The sequence below is a fragment of the Astyanax mexicanus genome, chromosome 21 (assembly GCF_023375975.1).
Source record: "Astyanax mexicanus isolate ESR-SI-001 chromosome 21, AstMex3_surface, whole genome shotgun sequence".
In the NCBI taxonomy this organism is placed as follows: domain Eukaryota; kingdom Metazoa; phylum Chordata; class Actinopteri; order Characiformes; family Acestrorhamphidae; genus Astyanax; species Astyanax mexicanus.
This window is the reverse complement of record NC_064428.1, coordinates 41,548,007-41,569,242: the sequence shown is the minus strand read 5'-3', so window position 1 is coordinate 41,569,242 and position 21,236 is coordinate 41,548,007. Positions and strand designations below refer to the sequence as shown.

General features: G+C 36.3%; 1 protein-coding gene across 45 annotated transcripts in view; it reads left to right on the top strand.

Moving 5' to 3' along the window:
- LOC103036139 (putative leucine-rich repeat-containing protein DDB_G0290503) overlaps positions 1-19,927 on the top strand; it is a 73,113-nt gene extending 53,186 nt beyond the window's left edge. For 39 of the 45 annotated variants that reach the window (XM_049469306.1, XM_049469307.1, XM_049469308.1 and 36 more), the window contains 15 exons: positions 2,366-2,452; positions 2,632-2,712; positions 2,798-2,866; positions 3,253-3,342; positions 3,435-3,512; positions 3,617-3,706; positions 3,916-4,005; positions 11,298-11,387; positions 11,484-11,546; positions 12,187-12,249; positions 12,932-13,069; positions 14,107-14,169; positions 15,193-15,264; positions 17,386-17,487; positions 19,238-19,927. In XM_049469306.1, the coding sequence (XP_049325263.1) occupies positions 2,366-2,452; positions 2,632-2,712; positions 2,798-2,866; positions 3,253-3,342; positions 3,435-3,512; positions 3,617-3,706; positions 3,916-4,005; positions 11,298-11,387; positions 11,484-11,546; positions 12,187-12,249; positions 12,932-13,069; positions 14,107-14,169; positions 15,193-15,264; positions 17,386-17,487; positions 19,238-19,797 (1,736 nt within the window). In that variant the 3' untranslated portion in view covers positions 19,798-19,927. The remainder of the gene's footprint in view (positions 1-2,365; positions 2,453-2,631; positions 2,713-2,797; positions 2,867-3,252; positions 3,343-3,434; positions 3,513-3,616; positions 3,707-3,915; positions 4,006-11,297; positions 11,388-11,483; positions 11,547-12,186; positions 12,250-12,931; positions 13,070-14,106; positions 14,170-15,192; positions 15,265-17,385; positions 17,488-19,237) is intronic. The other 6 variants (XM_049469288.1, XM_049469329.1, XM_049469330.1 and 3 more) reach the window with 6 other exon arrangements.
- Positions 19,928-21,236: the final 1,309 nt, after the last annotated feature.

Genomic DNA, 21,236 nt, shown 5'->3' with positions numbered 1-21,236 from the left:
TGTGAGGTTGTTAGCGGTGTGCGGTTGGTGTTAACGGTGTGCGGTTGTTGTAATAGTGTGCGGGTGTTAACAGTGTGCAGTTGGTGTTATATGGTGTGCGGTTGTTAACGGTGTGCGGTTGTTAGTGGTGTGCGGTTGTTGTTAATAGTGTGCGGTTGTTAACAGTGTGCAGTTGGTGTTAATGGTGTGCGGTTGTTAATGGTGTGCGGTTGTTAGTGGTGTGCGGTTGTTGTTAATAGTGTGCGGTTGTTAACAGTGTGCAGTTGGTGTTAATGGTGTGCGGTTGTTAACGGTGTGCGGTTGTTAGTGGTGTGCGGTTGTTAACGGTGTGCGGTTGTTAACAGTGTGCAGTTGGTGTTAACGGTGTGCGGTTGTTAACGGTGTGCGGTTGTTAACGGTGTGCGGTTGTTGTTAGCGGTGTGCGGTTGTTAACGGTGTGCGGTTGTTAGTGGTGTGCGGTTGTTGTTAATAGTGTGCGGTTGTTAACAGTGTGCAGTTGGTGTTAACGGTGTGCGGTTGTTAACGGTGTGCGGTTGTTAACGGTGTGCGGTTGTTAGCGGTGTGCGGTTGTTGTTAACGGTCTGCAGTTGGTGTTAACGGTGTGAGGTTGTTAGTGGTGTGCGGTTGGTGTTAACGGTGTGCGGTTGTTGTAATAGTGTGCGGGTGTTAACAGTGTGCAGTTGGTGTTATATGGTGTGCGGTTGTTAACGGTGTGCGGTTGTTAGTGGTGTGCGGTTGTTGTTAATAGTGTGCGGTTGTTAACAGTGTGCAGTTGGTGTTAATGGTGTGCGGTTGTTAATGGTGTGCAGTTGTTAACGGTGTGCGGTTGTTAATGGTGTGCGGTTGTTAATGGTGTGCAGTTGTTAACGGTGTGCGGTTGTTAGCGGTGTGCGGTTGTTGTTAACGGTCTGCAGTTGGTGTTAACGGTGTGAGGTTGTTAGCGGTGTGCGGTTGGTGTTAACGGTGTGTGGTTGTTGTAATAGTGTGCGGGTGTTAACAGTGTGCAGTTGGTGTTATATGGTGTGCGGTTGTTAATGGTGTGCGGTTGTTAGTGGTGTGCGGTTGTTGTTAATAGTGTGCGGTTGTTAACAGTGTGCAGTTGGTGTTAATGGTGTGCGGTTGTTAACGGTGTGCGGTTGTTAGTGGTGTGCGGTTGTTAACGGTGTGCGGTTGTTAACAGTGTGCAGTTGGTGTTAACGGTGTGCGGTTGTTAACGGTGTGCGGTTGTTAACGGTGTGCGGTTGTTGTTAGCGGTGTGCGGTTGTTAACGGTGTGCGGTTGTTAGTGGTGTGCGGTTGTTGTTAATAGTGTGCGGTTGTTAACAGTGTGCAGTTGGTGTTAACGGTGTGCGGTTGTTAACGGTGTGCGGTTGTTAACGGTGTGCGGTTGTTAGCGGTGTGCGGTTGTTGTTAACGGTCTGCAGTTGGTGTTAACGGTGTGAGGTTGTTAGTGGTGTGCGGTTGGTGTTAACGGTGTGCGGTTGTTGTAATAGTGTGCGGGTGTTAACAGTGTGCAGTTGGTGTTATATGGTGTGCGGTTGTTAACGGTGTGCGGTTGTTAGTGGTGTGCGGTTGTTGTTAATAGTGTGCGGTTGTTAACAGTGTGCAGTTGGTGTTAATGGTGTGCGGTTGTTAATGGTGTGCAGTTGTTAACGGTGTGCGGTTGTTAATGGTGTGCAGTTGTTAACGGTGTGCGGTTGTTAGCGGTGTGCGGTTGTTGTTAACGGTCTGCAGTTGGTGTTAACGGTGTGAGGTTGTTAGCGGTGTGCGGTTGGTGTTAACGGTGTGTGGTTGTTGTAATAGTGTGCGGGTGTTAACAGTGTGCAGTTGGTGTTATATGGTGTGCGGTTGTTAACGGTGTGCGGTTGTTAGTGGTGTGCGGTTGTTGTTAATAGTGTGCGGTTGTTAACAGTGTGCAGTTGGTGTTAATGGTGTGCGGTTGTTAATGGTGTGCGGTTGTTAGTGGTGTGCGGTTGTTGTTAATAGTGTGCGGTTGTTAACAGTGTGCAGTTGGTGTTAATGGTGTGCGGTTGTTAATGGTGTGCGGTTGTTAGTGGTGTGCGGTTGTTGTTAATAGTGTGCGGTTGTTAACAGTGTGCAGTTGGTGTTAACGGTGTGCGGTTGTTAACGGTGTGCGGTTGTTAACGGTGTGCGGTTGTTGTTAGCGGTGTGCGGTTGTTAACGGTGTGCGGTTGTTAGTGGTGTGCGGTTGTTGTTAATAGTGTGCGGTTGTTAACAGTGTGCAGTTGGTGTTAACGGTGTGCGGTTGTTAGCGGTGTGCGGTTGTTAACGGTGTGCGGTTGTTGATAGCGGTGTGCGGTTGTTAACGGTGTGCGGTTGTTAACGGTGTGCGGTTGTGTGTGCAGCGCTGCAGGTGGAGCTGAAGAAGAAGACTGCAGATCTGGAGAAGGTGACTAAAGAACTCTCTAAAAGCAAACTGGGCTCTGCAGAAAGTGAGTTACCATCAAAACCATTAAAACCATTAAAACCATTAACAGCTCCAGTTCCGATCTCTCTTTATACACAGTAAAGATAAATAAAATATACAGTAAATATACCCACACACACATTACTATTATTATTATAATAATAATATATTTATTATCTGGTAAATATATTTTTTAATCTGCAGCGGTGAAGCTGCTGGAGGCGATGAGGAAGCTCAATAAGCAGCAGGATCAGAGCATTGCGGAGTACCTGGCTGAGATCGATGGTGAGTCTGATCTCTGGCTCCTGATTGGACGCTGCTGATGGTCAGGTGTTTTATTGGTTAAACTCACCTCTGTTTCTCAACACAGCTCTGGGGAAGGACATGGAAGGACTGATGGCCAAACTGGGAAGCAGAGGAGACGAGAAAGCTCAGCTGAGTGAGTTTCACTCGAACACACGATTAATCACGATTAATCTCATTGTTTCACGTAGTTAATAATGATTAATCACGTTGATTTCTGCTATTAATTGCATGATTTTACACCTAATCAAAGACATTCTTGCGCAAAGTCAATCACGATTATTCGCATACTCGTGGGTAGTCGAATCACGATTAATCGTATTCTTGGGCACAGTTAATCACAATTCATTACATTCTTGTACCTGGTTAATCGCAGTATTGTGTGAGATTGATTACTTTTAATTGCTGTGTTTTGTGCAGTTAATCACGATTAATCAGTTTATGTAGTTAATCATGATTAATCAGATTTTTTTGCAGTTAATCACGAATAATCGCATTCTTGTAACTAACTCCTCCACGCAGCTATTCAGGTGATGGTTCTGAAGGAGGAAATATCGAAGTTGGAGAAACTGCAGTCGGATCTGAAGCAGGAGGCGGTGAAGAAGACGGAAAGTAAGTTCCTCCATATTCTCTTCTGTTTAGACTTTAATTCGGTTCTAAATCTAGAACCTGCAGAACCTCTGAACTGTATGAACTGATTGAAGGTCTGAAGAACGAGATCGAGGAGACCAAGAAAGAGATTATCTTCCTGAAGAGGAGCGGCTGCAAAACCGAAGAAACCAGTACGTAAACTAGTTTGGCCACGCCCATTCAGCCTACTTAAGTTTAACAGCCCCTCCCACCCACACTGACAGGAAGTGATGTAAGTGTTTGTGTAACTCCACAGAGCAGCAGATTGACCGGCTGCAGCTGGAGGTTAAGGCTAAAGAGCGAGAACTGGAGAAGCTGAAGAAGAACACGGAGGCGGAGCTAGACCGTGAGTAACCAATCAGAAGCCGTTATCATGTGTTGGTGGTTAATCTGAAGGTCTTCAGTTTTACCAGTGAAGTCCTGACCAATGGGAGATTTGTTTTAAATCTGCCCATATACCACTAAGAGAACTGTCCTCTGATTAGCTAATGATGATGATTATGTTATTGTTGATGTTATTGTTGTAATTATGTTACAACTGTTGTTTTGTTTCAGAGTTGATGGAGAAGCTATCAGAGAAAACTAAAAAACTGGAGTTCAGTGGAAAAGAACTTTCGGAGAAGGATGAGCAGAATGCAAAACTGAGTAAGAAGTTATTAGCTACATAAGCTATTTAGCTCCAGTGCTAATTCCTGAGGTAAAAGTGTTCATTACTTGTTAGCTTCATAAGCATTGTAGCTCCAATGCTAATTCCTGAGGTAAAAGTGTAAATTACTTGTTAGCTTCATAAGCGTTGTAGCTCCAGTGCTAATTCCTGAGTTAAATTTGTAAATTACTTGTTAGCTACATAAGCTTTGTAGCTTCAATTCTAATTCCTGAGGTAAAAGTGTTCATTGCTTGTTAGCTACATAAGCTTTGTAGCTTCAATGCTAATTCCTGAGGTAAAAGTGTTCATTACTTGTTAGCTAAATAAGCTTTGTAGCTCCAGTGCTAATTCCTGAGGTAAAAGTGTTCATTACTTGTTAGCTTCATAAGCTATGTAGCTTCAATGCTAATCCCTGAGGTAAAAGTGTCAAATACTTGTTAGCTTAATTGGTGCTGTAGCTCCAGTGCTAATTCCTGAGGTAGAAGTGTTTATTACTTGTTAGCTTCATAAGCGTAGTAGCTCCAGTGCTAATTCCTAAGGTAAAAGTGTTCATTACTTGTTAGCTAAATAAGCTTTGTAGCTCTAGTGCTAATTCCCGAGGTAAAAGTGTTCATTGATTGTTAACTACATAAGCTTTGTAGCTTCAGTGCTAATTCCTGAGGTAAAAGTATCAAATAGTTGTTAGCTTAATTAGTGCTGTAGCTCCAGTGCTAATTCCTGAGGTAAAAGTGTTAATTGATTATTAACTACATAAGCTTTGTAGCTTCAATGCTAATTCCTGAGGTAAAAGTGTCAAATACTTGTTAGCTTAATTAGTGCTGTAGCTCCAGGGCTAATTCCTGAGGTAAAAGTGTTCATTACTTGTTAGCTTCATAAGCTTTGTAGCTTCAATGCTAATTCCTGAGGTAAAAGTGTTCATTATTTGTTAGCTTCCTAAGCTTTGTAGCTCCAGTGCTAATTCCTGAGGTAAAAGTGTTCATTACTTGTTAGCTAAATAGGTTTTGTAGCTTCAAAGCTAATTCCTGAGGTAAAAGTGTTCATTACTTGTTAGCTACATAAGCGTTGTAACTCCAGTGCTAATTCCTGAGTTAAAAGTGTAAATAACTTGTTAGCTACATAAGCTTTGTAGCTTCAATGCTAATTCCTGAGGTAAAAGTGTTCATTACTTGCTAGCTAAATAAGCTTTGTAGCTCCAGTGCCAATTCCTGAGGTAAAAGTGTTCATTACTTGTTAGCTAAATAAGTTTTGTAGCTCCAGTGCTAATTCCTAAAGTAAAAATGCTATTTACTTGTTAGCTACATAAGCTTTGTAGCTCCAGTGCTAATTCCTGAGGTAAAAGTGTTCATTACCTGTAAGCTTTATAAGCTTTGTAGCTCCAGTGCTAATTCCTGAGATAAAAGTGTCAAATACTTGTTAGCTTAATTAGTGCTGTAGCTCCAGTGCTAATTCCTGAGGTAAAAGTGTAAATTGCTTGTTAGGTACATAAGCTTTGTAGCTCCAGTGCTAATTCCTAAAGTAAAAGCGTTCATTGATTTTTAACTACATAAGCTTTGTAGCTTCAATGCTAATTCCTGATGTAAAAGTGTCAAATACTTGTTTGCTTAATTAGTGCTGTAGCTCCAGTGCTAATTACTATGGTAAAAGTGTTCATTACTTGTTAGCTACATAAGCTTTGTAGCACCAGTGCTAATTACTGAGGTAGAAATGTTCATTATTTGCTAGCTACTTAAGTTTTGTAGCTCCATTGCTAATTCCTGATGTAACCGTGTTCATTACTTGTTAGCTTCATAAGCTTTGTAGCTCCAGTGCAAATTCCTTAGGTAAAAGTGTTAATTACTTGTAAGCTACATACGCTTTGTAGCTTCAATTCTAATTCCTGAGGTAAAAATATTAAATACTTGTTAGCTTCTCTAAGCTTTGTAGCTTCAATGCTAATTCCTGAGGTAAAAGTGTTAATTACTTGTTAACTACATAAACTTTGTAGCTCCAGTGCTAATTCCTGAGGTAAAAGTGTTCATTACTTGTTAGCTAAATAAGCTTTGTAGCTCCAGTGCTAATTCCTGAGGTAAAAGTGTTCATTACTTGTTAGCTTCATAAGCTTTGTAGCTTCAATGCCAATCCCTGAGGTAAAAGTGTTAATTACTTGTTAACTACATAAACTTTGCAGCTCCAGTGCTAATTCCTGAGGTAAAAGTGTTAATTACTTGTTAGCTACATAAGCTTTGTAGCTTCAGTGCTAATTCCTGAGGTAAAAGTGTTAATTGATTGTTAACTACATAAGATTTGTAGCTTCAATGCTAATTCCTGAGGTAAAAGTGTCAAATACTTGTTAGCTTAATTGGTGCTGTAGCTCCAGTGCTAATTCCTGAGGTAGAAGTGTTTATTACTTGTTAGCTTCATAAGCGTAGTAGCTCCAGTGCTAATTCCTGAGGTAAAAGTGTTCATTACCTGTAAGCTTTATAAGCTTTGTAGCTCCAGTGCTAATTCCTGAGATAAAAGTGTCAAATACTTGTTAGCTTAATTAGTGCTGTAGCTCCAGTGCTAATTACTGAGGTAAAAGTGTTCATTACTTGTTAGCTAAATAAGCTTTGTAGCTCCAGTGCTAATTCCTGAGTTAAAAGTGTAAATTACTTGTTAGCTAAATAAGCTTTGTAGCTCCAGTGCTAATTCCTGAGGTAAAAGTGTAAATTGCTTGTTAGGTACATAAGCTTTGTAGCTCCAGTGCTAATTCCTAAAGTAAAAGCGTTCATTGATTTTTAACTACATAAGCTTTGTAGCTTCAATGCTAATTCCTGATGTAAAAGTGTCAAATACTTGTTTGCTTAATTAGTGCTGTAGCTCCAGTGCTAATTACTATGGTAAAAGTGTTCATTACTTGTTAGCTACATAAGCTTTGTAGCACCAGTGCTAATTACTGAGGTAGAAGTGTTCATTATTTGCTAGCTACTTAAGTTTTGTAGCTCCATTGCTAATTCCTGATGTAACCGTGTTCATTACTTGTTAGCTTCATAAGCTTTGTAGCTCCAGTGCAAATTCCTTAGGTAAAAGTGTTAATTACTTGTAAGCTACATACGCTTTGTAGCTTCAATTCTAATTCCTGAGGTAAAAATATTAAATACTTGTTAGCTTCTCTAAGCTTTGTAGCTTCAATGCTAATTCCTGAGGTAAAAGTGTTAATTACTTGTTAACTACATAAACTTTGTAGCTCCAGTGCTAATTCCTGAGGTAAAAGTGTTCATTACTTGTTAGCTAAATAAGCTTTGTAGCTCCAGTGCTAATTCCTGAGATAAAAGTGTAAATTGCTTGTTAGGTACATAAGCTTTGTAGCTCCAGTGCTAATTCCTGAGGTAAAAGTATCAAATATTTGTTAGCTTAATTAGTGCTGTAGCTCCAGTGCTAATTCCTGAGGTAAAAGTGTTAATTGATTGTTAACTACATAAGCTTTGTAGCTTCAATGCTAATTCCTGAGGTAAACGTGTCAAATACTTGTTAGCTTAATTAGTGCTGTAGCTCCAGGGCTAATTCCTGAGGTAAAAGTGTTCATTACTTGTTAGCTTCATAAGCTTTGTAGCTTCAATGCTAATTCCTGAGGTAAAAGTGTTCATTATTTGTTAGCTTCCTAAGCTTTGTAGCTCCAGTGCTAATTCCTGAGGTAAAAGTGTTCATTACTTGTTAGCTAAATAGGTTTTGTAGCTTCAAAGCTAATTCCTGAGGTAAAAGTGTTTATTACTTGCTAGCTAAATAAGCTTTGTAGCTCCAGTGCTAATTCCTGAGGTAAAAGTGTTCATTACTTGTTAGCTAAATAAGCTTTGTAGCTCCAGTGCTAATTCCTGAGGTAAAAGTGTTCATTACTTGTTAGCTTCATAAGCTATGTAGCTTCAATGCCAATCCCTGAGGTAAAAGTGTTAATTACTTGTTAACTACATAAACTTTGCAGCTCCAGTGCTAATTCCTGAGGTAAAAGTGTTATTACTTGTTAGCTACATACGCTTTGTAGATTCAGTGCTTATTCCTGAGGTAAAAGTGTTAATTGATTGTTAACTACATAAGCTTTGTAGCTTCAATGCTAATTCCTGAGGTAAAAGTGTCAAATACTTGTTAGCTTAATTGGTGGTGTAGCTCCAGTGCTAATTCCTGAGGTAGAAGTGTTTATTGCTTGTTAGCTTCATAAGCGTAGTAGCTCCAGTGCTAATTCCTGAGGTAAAAGTGTTCCTTATTTGTTAGCTTCCTAAGATTTGTAGCTCCAGTGCTAATTCCTGAGGTAAAAGTGTTCATTACTTGTTAGCTAAATAAGCTTTGTAGCTCCAGTGCTAATTCCTGAGGTAAAAGTGTAAATTGCTTGTTAGGTACATAAGCTTTGTAGGTCCAGTGCTAATTCCTGAGGTAAAAGTGTTCATTACTTGTTAGCTAAAAAAGTTTTGTAGCTCCAGTGCTAATTCCTAAAGTAAAAGTGTAATTTACTTGTTAGCTACATAAGCTTTGTAGCTCTAGTGCTAATTCCTGAGGTAAAAGTGTTCATTGATTGTTAACTACATAAGCTTTGTAGCTTCAGTGCTAATTCCTGAGGTAAAAGTGTCAAATATTTGTTAACTTAATTAGTGCTGTAGCTCCAGTGCTAATTCCTGAGGTAAAAGTGTTAATTGATTGTTAACTACATAAGCTTTGTAGCTTCAATGCTAATTCATGAGGTAAAAGTGTCAAATACTTGTTAGCTTAATTAGTGCTGTAGCTCCGGGGCTAATTCCTGAGGTAAAAGTGTTCATTACTTGTTAGCTTCATAAGCTTTGTAGCTTCAATGCTAATTCCTGAGGTAAAAGTGTTCATTATTTGTTAGCTTCCTAAGCTTTGTAGCTCCAGTGCTAATTCCTGAGGTAAAAGTGTTCATTACTTGTTAGCTAAATAGGGTTTGTAGCTTCAAAGCTAATTCCTGAGGTAAAAGTGTTCATTACTTGTTAGCTACATAAGCGTTGTAACTCCAGTGCTAATTCCTGAGGTAAAAGTGTTCATTACTTGTTAGCTAAATAAGCTTTGTAGCTCCATTGCCAATTCCTGAGGTAAAAGTGTTCATTACTTGTTAGCTAAATAAGTTTTGTAGCTCCAGTGCTAATTCCTAAAGTAAAAATGCTATTTACTTTTTAGCTGCATAAGCTTTGTAGCTCCAGTGCTAATTCCTGAGGTAAAAGTGTTCATTACTTGTTAGCTACATAAGCTTTGTAGCTCCAGTGCTAATTCCTGAGGTAAAAGTATCAAATACTTGTTAGCTTAATTAGTGCTGTAGCTCCAGTGCTAATTACTATGGTAAAAGTGTTCATTACTTGTTAGCTACATAAGCTTTGTAGCTCCAGTGCCAATTCCTGAGTTAAAAGTGTAAATTACTTGTTAGCTAAAGAAGCTTTGTAGCTCCAGTGCTAATTCCTGAGGTAAAAGTGTAAATTGCTTGTTAGGTACATAAGCTTTGTAGCTCCAGTGCTAATTCCTAAAGTAAAAGTGTTCATTGATTTTAACTACATAAGCTTTGTAGCTTCAATGCTAATTCCTGAGGTAAAAGTATCAAATACTTGTTAGCTTAATTAGTGCTGTAGCTCCAGTGCTAATTACTATGGTAAAAGTGTTCATTACTTGTTAGCTACATAAGCTTTGTAGCTCCAGTGCCAATTCCTGAGGTAAAAGTGTTCATTACTTGTTAGCTAAATAAGTTTTGTAGCTCCAGTGCTAATTCCTAAAGTAAAAATGCTATTTACGTTTTAGCTACATAAGGTTTGTAGCTCCAGTGCTAATTCCTGAGGTAAAAGTGTTCATTACTTGTAAGCTTTATAAGCTTTGTAGCTCCAGTGCTAATTCCTGAGATAAAAGTGTCAAATACTTGTTAGCTTAATTAGTGCTGTAGCTCCAGTGCTAATTACTGAGGTAAAAGTGTTCATTACTTGTTAGCTAAATAAGCTTTGTAGCTCCAGTGCTAATTCCTGAGTTAAAAGTGTAAATTACTTGTTAGCTAAAGAAGCTTTGTAGCTCCAGTGCTAATTCCTGAGGTAAAAGTGTAAATTGCTTGTTAGGTACATAAGCTTTGTAGCTCCAGTGCTAATTCCTAAAGTAAAAGCGTTCATTGATTTTTAACTACATAAGCTTTGTAGCTTCAATACTAATTCCTGAGTTAAAAGTATCAAATACTTGTTAGCTTAATTAGTGCTGTAGCTCCAGTGCTAATTACTATGGTAAAAGTGTTCATTACTTGTTAGCTACATAAGCTTTGTAGCACCAGTGCTAATTCCTGATGTAACCGTGTTCATTACTTGTTAGCTTCATAAGCTTTGTAGCTCCAGTGCTTATTCCTGAGGTAAAAGTGTTCATTACTTGTTAGCTAAATAAGTTTTGTAGCTCCAGTGCTAATTCCTGAGGTAAAAGTGTTAATTACTTGTTAGCTACATACGCTTTGTAGCTTCAATTCTAATTCCTGAGGTAAAAATATTAATTACTTGTTAGCTTCTCTAAGCTTTGTAGCTTCAATGCTAATTCCTGAGGTAAAAGTGTTAATTACTTGTTAACTACATAAACTTTGCAGCTCCAGTGCTTATTCCTGAGGTAAAAGTGTTCATTACTTGTTAGCTAAATAAGTTTTGTAGCTCCAGTGCTAATTCCTGAGGTAAAAGTGTAAAATACTTGTTAGCTTAATTAGTGCTGTAGCTCCAGTGCTAATCCCTGAGGTATAAGTGTTAATTACTTGTTAGCTACATAAGCTTTGTAGCTCCAGTGCTAATTCCTGAGGTAAAGGTGTTTATTACTTGTTAGCTTCATAAGCTTTTATTGTTTTGGTAACTTGTGTCTTCCTTCTGAATAACATAACAATCCCAAAATTCTCACTCTTGCGAATGTAGGTTAGAAGTGTTCATTACTTGCTAGCTACTTAAGTTTTGTAGCTCCAGTGCTAATTCCTGAGGTAACAGTGTTCATTACTTGTTAGCTAAATAAGTTTTGTAGCTTCAATGCTAATTCCTGAGGTAAAAGTGTTCATTACTTGCTAGCTTCATAAGCTTTGTAGCTCCAGTGCTAATTCCTGAGGTAAAAGTGTTCATTACTTGCTAGCTTCATAAGCTTTGTAGCTCCAGTGCTAATTCCTGAGGTAAAGGTGTTTATTACTTGTTAGCTTCATAAGCTTTTATTGTTTTGGTAACTTGTGTCTTCCTTCTGAATAACATAACAATCCCAAAATTCTCACTCTTGCGAATGTAGGTTATATAAAAATGTGATATTAATATTTGCGATCTTCTGTTTGGTTGTTTTCTCTGCATTGCAGTTCAGCAGTTGATTGATTTGGGACAGAAGATGAAAGAAACTCAAAGTGGTCAAAAAACGATAAAAGAAGAAGCAGAAAAACAAATTAACGGTACAGCTACTATATATATTTATATCATAGAAATAGTATAATATATGAATGCCAATGTTTTTATTTCGATCATTTTATTCATGATCTGGTTTCTAGATCTTAAACAACAGCTGCAGAAAAAGGAGGAGGACGTTTCTAAACTGAAGCAGAGTAATACAGGTAAAAGCTTTTATTACTTGTTAGCTACATTAGCTTTGTAGCTCCTTTGTTAAAAGCTGAGGTAAAAATCTTTCATTACTTGTTAGATATTTTAGCTTTGTAGCTCCAGTGCTAATTGCTGAGGTAAAAGTTTCCATAATTTGTTAGCTACATTAGCTTTGTAGCTCTAGAGCTAATTCCTAATGTAACAGCTTCTATTATTTGTTAGCTTAATTCGTTTTGTAGCTCCAGTTCTAATTGCTGTGGTAGAATCTCTCATTACTTGTTAGCTATTTTAGCTTTGTAAAATGGACTAATTGCTGAGCTAAAAGCTTTTTTATATTTTTTAGCAACAATAGCTTTGTAGCTTCAGTGCTAATTACTGAGGTATAAGTGTACAATACTTGTTAGCTACATTTGCTATGCAGCGCCACTGCTACTTGCTGATGTAACAGCTTCTAATTAATTGTTTAATTAATTAATTAACAGATATTAATTGTTAGCTAGCTTTGCAGCTTTATTACTAATTTCAGAGGTAAAAGATTCATTACTTGTTTGCAATTTGAGCTTTGTAGCTCCAGTGCTAATTACTGCAGTAAATTCTCTCATTACTTGTTAGCTACTAAAAAAACTACTATTTGATTTTTTTCTGTAAACACAGATCTTAAAGAGCAGGTGAAGAACAAGGATAAGGACGTTTCACAGCTGAACAATGAAAAAGCAGGTAATATAAGTAATATATTCTTAAACAGGACCAGTTAAAAGTTTGGACACACCTTAAATTTAGTGTTTTTTTCTTCATTCTTTTGAATTGTTGTGTATTGTAGATTAAAACTAAACTAATCCAAACTAAAAAGTTTTAAACAAACCAGAATATATTTTATACTTTACATTCTTCACACTAGCACCTCTATCTTTTTCTTGGCTTGATTTTCTCAGTCAGTTTTATGATGTAGAGTCACCTGGAATTCAGGCTTTCAGTTAACAGCTGTGCTGAACTCATCAAGAGTTAATTACTTGAATTTCTTGTCTCTTAATGTAAAGTTTGAGAGCATCAGTTAAAGTAAAGTAGTGAAGAGGCAGAGTTACAGGTATACAGTGAATAGTGAATATTTGAGTAATGTTCTAATCCAGATTATGAGAATAAACAACTACTCAACTAAATAAATAAAGAAAAATGAAGGTTAGTCACCAAAAAAGACCATAGAAAAAGTTATAATGATGGAACTGGCCCTAATCAGGACTGTCCAAGGAATGAAGTTACCAGCCTCAGAAGAGTATTTTGGTTTGTTTTGCACTTTAAATACATTTCCAGTATTATATTATTTATACAATAAGTGTAAAGTAAGGGTGTTTCCAATAAAGTGACCAGTGAGCGTTATTGACTTGCACTGTCTGTTTTACAGCTCTGAATGCAGAACTGGGAAAGAAGAAGGAGGAGCTAATCAAAGCCGAAAAGGAGGTGAAGGTTAAGGAGGAGGCCATCGATAACGTGAAAAAGGAGCTCAAGACCAAAGAGGAGGAGATCAAGGGTGGATGCAGCGGTACCTAAACGTGCTCCTGTGATCTACATCAAACACTGATTCCATAGCAACAAAAATAATAATATTATTCAGCTATATTTTTAATAATAAGACTATTACTACTACTACTTCTATTAATAATAGAAATGTGTAGTAAAAGAAGAAAAAAATGCTTTTCGAAGTATTAAATTAAAGTGTACCTGCTATTATTTATATTTTACGTATATATATTTTTTTAATTAACTGCTCCAATCAGAACAGTTTTCTATAATTATTTGCAATTAATCGCTCTTGTTCTTCTCTTAAGATTTAAGCATTTAAAAGTGGACAGTAAAATTAAAATAAGTAAATAAAAGTAAGATTAGGTAAAATTAATTATTGTATTAATATTAGTGGTGTAAATCTCTTAAATATATATATATATATATTTCTCAGTATTGTTTGGGAGGGAGACTGTAATAATAGTGTATTGTGGTTTAAAACCTGCAAATAGATTATAACCTTTATTATTTCATTATTTCTCATGGTAGTTTTGATGCTTTATAATTAGTAATATTTTAATGTGTTTGTCATATTAGCATGAGTTAGATATAATCCTGTGTTTGTATTGCTACATAAAACCGCTAATATGCTACCAGACTGTAAAAACTTGGTAAAAGGATTCATTTGTGCTATAAAAACAATTAATGTGTAAAACCTTCCAGATTAATCACATTAATATTAACTCGCTAACTTTAACAACACTTATTTACAGTGAATATATTCATCATATATTACTGTGTAAATAAGAAATATAGATAGTAGTTCTAACTGTTCTAACTTCTAACAGTAAATTATAACAGTAATAAATCAATGATACCACAATGTTTTGCATAATATTAAATTCTTAAATATATTATGTAATATATTTAAGGTATATTATTAATTGTATAAATACACTACAGTACTAATAACAGCAACTGTACTGATTTATTTATTGTTAGTTTAGTTTAGAGTAGTTTATAGTTTGAATATATGTTTATAATAAATATTAATTCTGTTTATGATGTGTTTTATAGAAGTTACAAAGAAGCTGAAGAGTAAGGAGGAGGAGGTTACTAAGCTGAAGGAAAGCCACAAAAGTAAGATCTTTCATTTCTCTGATTATAGAAGAAAAGCATTTCAATATTTTACTGTTTAAACTAGTAAATGAAGAATAAATGCTATAAAATATATTTTAAGTACTTTAAACATGTATAACATAAATGTATGATAAAATGTGCATTAACATTTAAATAATGAAGATAACCCAGTGATGATGTAATAATATAAAATAATAGTATTTTAGTAAATTAACAATGATAAAAATGCAATGTGATGATTTGTATATTAATGCATGGAAAAATACGTACAGCATGTGAAACAATATAACTCTACCTACAGTTACTATAATATTTATATATACAGCTCTCACAAAAAATTAGAAACCACTTAAAAATGATGAGTTTCTTTGATTTTACCAAATTAAAAACCTCTGGAATATAATCAAGAGGAAGATGGATGATCACAAACCATCAAACCACCAAACTGAACTGCTTGAATTTTTACACCAGGAGTAAAGCAGCATAAAGTTATCCAAAAGCAGTGTGTAAGACTGGTGGAGGAGAACATGATGCCAAGATGCATGAAATTAAAACTGTGATTAAAAACGAACCAGGGTTATTCCACCAAATATTGATTATTTCTGAACTCTTAAAACTTTATGAATATGAACTTGTTTTCTTTGCATTATTTGAGGTCTGAAAGCTCTGCATCTTTTTTGTTATTTCAGTCATTTCTCATTTTCTGTAAATAAATGCTCTAAATGAGAATATTTTTATTTGTAATTTGGGAGAAATGTTGTCTGTAGTTTATAGAATAAACAACAATGTTCATTTTACTCAAACATAAACCTATAAATAGCAAAATCAGAGAAAATGATTCAGAAACTGAAGTGCTCTCTTCATTTTTACAGAGCTGTAGATATTGGTGTTGTTTTTATCGGCTACCAGTCAAAAGTTTGTAAACAAATAATAAATATAGTTATGTTAACACAGGACATGATTGTATTGATAGAGTATTAATTGAGTATTGTTTGAGTATTGATTGTGATGGTGATTCTGTAGATACGCTAAATGAGAACGAGAAGCTGAAGACTCAGATCAGTGATACCGACGCCAAACTGCAGGAGCTGGAAGGTTAGAAACTACTACATCAGATTTTTCTCTAAACAACGACTCTTAACTGTGTTTTTCTTTGTGTGGGTGAGTTTTAACACTGTTTTTCTCTGTGTGGATGAGTTTTAACTGTGTTCTTCTCTGTGTGGATGAGTTTTAACTGTGTTTTTCTCTGTGTGAACGAGTTTAACTGTGTTTTTCTCTATGTGGACGAGTTTTAACATTATTTTTCTCTGTGTGGATGAGTTTTAACTGTGTTTTTCTCTGTGTGGGTGAGTTTTAACACTGTTTTTCTCTGTGTGGACGAGTTTTAACATTGTTTTTCTCTGTGTGGATGAGTTTTAACATTGTTTTTCTCTGTGTGGGTGAGTTTTAACACTGTTTTTCTCTGTGTGGACAAGTTTTAACATTGTTTTTCTCTGTGTGGATGAGTTTTAACTGTGTTTTTCTCTATGTGGGTGAGTTTAAACTGTGTTTTTCTTTGTGTGGATGAGTTTTTACACTGTTTCTCTCTGTGTGGGTGAATTATAACTGTGTTTTTCTCTGTGTGGTGAGTTTTAACACTGTTTCTCTCTGTGTGGGTGAGTTTTAACACTGTTTTTCTCTGTGTGGATGAGTTTTAACTGTGTTCTTCTCTGTGTGGATGAGTTTTAACTGTGTTTTTCTCTGTGTGAACGAGTTTAACTGTGTTTTTCTCTATGTGGGTGAGTTTTAACACTGTTTTTCTCTGTGTGGACGAGTTTTAACATTATTTTTCTCTGTGTGGATGAGTTTTAACTGTTTTTCTCTGTGTGGGTGAGTTTTAACACTGTTTTTCTCTGTGTGGACGAGTTTTAACATTGTTTTTCTCTGTGTGGATGAGTTTTAACATTGTTTTTCTCTGTGTGGGTGAGTTTTAACACTGTTTTTCTCTGTGTGGACGAGATTTAACATTGTTTTTCTCTGTGTGGACGAGTTTTAACTGTGTTTTTCTCTGTGTGGATGAATTTTAACTGTGTTTTTCTCTGTGTGGATGAGTTTTAACTGTGTTTTTCTCTGTGTGGGTGAGTTTTAACATTGTTTTTCTCTGTGTGGACGAGTTTTAACATTGTTTTTCTCTGTGTGGATGAGTTTTAACCGTTTTTCTCTGTGTGGGTGAGTTTTAACACTGTTTTTCTCTGTGTGGATGAGTTTTAACATTGTTTTTCTCTGTGTGGATGAGTTTTAACTGTTTTTCTCTGTGTGGACAAGTTTAAACTGTGTTTTTCTTTGTGTGGATGAGTTTTTACACTGTTTCTCTCTGTGTGGGTGAATTTTAACTGTGTTTTTCTCTGTGTGGTGAGTTTTAACACTGTTTCTCTCTGTGTGGGTGAATTTTAACACTGTTTCTCTCTGTGTGGGTGAATTTTAACTGTGTTTTTCTCTGTGTGGATGCGTTTTAGCTGTGTTTCTCTCTGTGTGGATGAGTTTTAACTGTGTTTTTCTCTTTGTGGATGAGTTTTAAATGTGTTTTTCTCTGTGTGGATGAGTTTAAACTGTGTTTTTCTCTGTGTGGATGAGTTTTAACTGTGTTTTTCTCTGTGTGGGTGAGTTTTAACATTGTTTTTCTCTGTGTGGACGAGTTTTAACATTGTTTTTCTCTGTGTGGATGAGTTTTAACTGTTTTTCTCTGTGTGGGTGAGTTTTAACACTGTTTTTCTCTGTGTGGATGAGTTTTAACATTGTTTTTCTCTGTGTGGATGAGTTTTAACTGTTTTTCTCTGTGTGGACAAGTTTAAACTGTGTTTTTCTTTGTGTGGATGAGTTTTTACACTGTTTCTCTCTGTGTGGGTGAATTTTAACTGTGTTTTTCTCTGTGTGGTGAGTTTTAACACTGTTTCTCTCTGTGTGGGTGAATTTTAACACTGTTTCTCTCTGTGTGGGTGAATTTTAACTGTGTTTTTCTCTGTGTGGATGCGTTTTAGCTGTGTTTCTCTCTGTGTGGATGAGTTTTAACTGTGTTTTTCTCTTTGTGGATGAGTTTTAACTGTGTTTTTCTCTGTGTGGATGAGTTTTAACTGTTTTTCTCTGTGTGGGTGAGTTTTAACTGTGTTTTTCTCCGTGTGGACAAGTTTTAACTGTGTTTTTCTCTAGTTTTAACACAGATTTTGATTTGTTTTGCAGAACTGGAGCGTGAAAATGAGGAGCTGCAGAAGGAGCTGGCGAAGGTGCAGGAGGAGTATAAAAATAAAATAGAGGAAACAAAGACGAATGCTTTCACAGTGGGTACGTGGGTATTTTTTACATTTTGAAGATGTTTTATAATAACTTAGATATTTATATTATTCGTTTAGCTATTTTCATAAAAATATATTCATTCATATAAAAAAAATTGGGTGTTTGCAACAGCCATTTCAGTTTGATATATCTAATAACTGATGGACACAGTAATATTTCAGGATTGAAATGAGGTTTATTGTACAGAAAATGTGCAATATGCATTAAACCAAAATTTGACGGTGCAAAAGTATGGGCACCCTTATCATTTTATTGATTTCTCACCATTCTTCTTCTCTGCCTTTCTGATATTTTTCTTGGCCTGCCACTTCTGGGCTTAACAAGAACTGTCCCTGTGCTCTTCCATTTCCTTACTATGTTCCTCACAGTGGAAACTGACAGGTTAAATCTCTGAGACGACTTTTTGTATCCTTCCCCTGAACAACTATGTTGAACAATCTTTGTTTTTAGATCATTTGAGAGTTGTTTTGATGAGCCCATGATGCCACTCTTCAGAGGAGATTCAAATAGGAGAACAACTTGCAATTGGCCACCTTAAATACCTTTTCTCATGATTGGATACACCTGGCTATGAAGCTCAAAGCTCAATGAGGTTACCAAACCAATTTTGTGCTTCAGTAAGTCAGTAAAAAGTAGTTAGGAGTATTCAAATCAATAAAATGATAAGGGTGCCCATACTTTTGCACCGGTCAAATTTTGGTTTAATGCATATTGCACATTTTCTGTTAGTACAATAAACATAATTTCAATCCTGAAATATTACTGTGTCCATCAGTTATTAGATGTATCAAACTGAAATGGCTGCTGCAAACACCCAAATATTTAGAACTAAAAATGATTAAGATTAATAGGGGTGCTCAAACTTTTTATATGACTGGATCAGGATATTTAAACACATCCAAGAATTTCCTGTCCACCCTGTCATTAAAAATTACTTTATAAAAATAACCTATCGACACACTGCAGTATTTTCAAAGGACTGAAGTCATTGAATTTTTTTTTTTTGCAAAAATTTAAATGTCTCCATATCCATACTCAGTGTGAAGAGATAAGGAGGAGAAAATCAGTGCATCCAGTTTCGCAACAGACATTCACTTTTGTCCTTCTGTTTTTTTATGTTTTTGTTCTTTTGTCTTGTTATTGTCTTTTTACCTTTTTCTGGACGTTGTCTTTGTCCTGTCTTCTCGATGTTTTCTTTGTACTGTTTTCTAAATGTTGTCTTTGTCCTGCTGTCTGGACATTTTCTATGTCCTGTCTTTGGAATGTTTTCTTTTTCCTTTTCTCTGGATATTTTTTGTCCTGCCTTTGGACATACCCTTAATCCTGTCTTCTGGACATTTCTTTGTCCTGTCTTCTGAACATTGTTTTTGTCCTGTCTTTTTCATGTTTTCTTTGTCCTGTCTTCTGAACATTGTTTTTGTTCTGTTTTCCGAATGTTGTCTTTGTTCTGTCTTCTGAACGTTGTCTTTGTTCTGTCTTCTAAACGATGCCTTTTTCATTTTCTCTGGACATTTTCTTTGTCCTGTCTTCTGGACAATTTCTTTTTCCTGTCTTCTGAACATTTTATCTGTCCTGTCTTCTGAACATTGTCTTTGTCTTGTGTTCTGAACGTTGCCTTGTCCTGTCTTTTTTTAATGTTTTCATTGTCCTGTTTTCTAAATGTTGTCTTTGTCCTGTTTTCTGGACATGTTCTTTGTCCTGTGTTCTGTATGTTGTCTTTGTCCTCTGTTCTGGACAGTTTCTCCAGAGTGGGATCCGGACACGGCGCACCCTCAGCTCCTCCTGACGAGTAAAGGAAAAGCAGTAAAGGCTTCAGAATTCGCTCGTTTTGTTCCGGACAATCCGGAGCGCTTCAACGCGGCTTTGGCCGCTTTGGGAAAAAAAGGCTACGACTCCGGGAAGCCGTACTGGGAGGTGGACGTGGACATTCGGGCCTGTTTCGTGGTGGGCGTGGCCAAGAAATCAGCCAATAGAAAAGGCAGCTTAGCATACGGTCCCAAAAACGGCTACTGGGTTATCGTCAGGAGGAAGGATGGCCAGTACCACGCCCTCAATGACAAGAGCACGCCCCTGAAACTGCCAGTCAAACCGACCGTGATCGGGGTTCTCCTGGACTTCAATAAGGGCAACGTGGTCTTCTTCAACGCCAAGACCAAGAAGCCGATCTACACCTACCACAACAACAAGTTCAGCGAGACACTGTTCCCGTACATCGAGACGTGCCACAGCCAAGGCAAGAACGAGCCCCCCATCGTCGTGTCCGACGCCGACTCCGTCCTGATGGACAACGTGAGCTAAGCTCTGCCCAGAATCTGCTCAGAAACCCAAAGCTCTGTAATACGTCTCTCTGTGTTTCTAATCAGTGTATCTGGAGAAAATCCAGCTTTTAATGAATTAATCTCTGAAATAAAGTCAAGCAGTAAAACAAGCTTACAGTTCTGTGACTCATTTCTTAATACTTTTAAGTTTCAGCCTGAGAAAATTCCATATAGAATCCAAATGAACTAATTCATTCATAAAATGATTATTAGGGATGTTAAACATGCTAAGCTAATGCTAAGTTTAAGCTTTGGCATCTCTTGACTGCAGAGCTTTAGCCTCTGACTCCGCCCACTGTCTCTGCCCATTCCCTAGTCCTATTTCGACTCCCCAGGTTGCCAGGTTGAGGTGCTATAGGTGAAATGTGAGACCCATATCACGATATATTGGTTGCGATTCAATATATACAATATATTTCAATACTGTGAGCAAGGTAATATATTGCGACTGCTTAAATCAAAATTGATTCTGAATTAAATTTCTAAGTTAAAATCTGAATAAGTTATTTTTACTTTTTTATTAAATCCGAACTAAATAGGGAAAAAAAGTAAAGGCCAATAAGTAATGGCAATGTGTTTGATAGCTAGAGATGGAGATTAGAGTCCAGAAAGACTACAAGACAGATGCAGAAGTGCTAATTTAACATTTTATCCACTATCCAGCACTGGTTACTATAATAAACTCTTACTGTAGTACTGCAAAATACCAGCGACATCACCATTCTACTAAATTAAATTGTTAATAATGTTGATTTCCAGAAACCGTCACTAATTGGACTAATTGAAGGTCACTAATTGACTGAAGGTTCTCCACTGTAATGTGGAACCAAATATTGTTATATATGTAAGATTCAGTATGAAGAAAGCTGTAATAATGTATTTCAGGGAGGTGTATATATGGTAAAAAGAAGTTAACAGTTCATTACAATTCGTTTTAACCAAATAGCCAACTTATTTGTTAAATATTTGTTACTTATATTTATATAAATATGTAACATAAATGAATAAAAAGTCTACAAAGCGCCAAACAGATATTTATACAGAAACAGTTTTCTATTAATGTTTTTTTTCTTGTTTTTATTTTACAATTTTTATTTTTTAATTCTATTAACTGTGCCCAGTAATGCATTATTTATTTACTATATATATTTTTTTTAGTAGTTTGTATAATTACTTAAATGCTATACTTTCTCTCTTTTACAGACATTTTTCTCTTTTTGAAAATGACAAATCTTATTTTTTAAAATTTGTTTGGAGTTTTTATTTGAATAATATTAGTATTATTTTATTAATATTAGAACATCCACTTAAAAGTTCTCTCAGTGTAATATTAAACTATTGTTAACATATTAAACACCATTTAAGCGGATCTGTTTGTGGATCAGTCCTGTGTGCTTTTATCGAAAGTTATTGAACTTT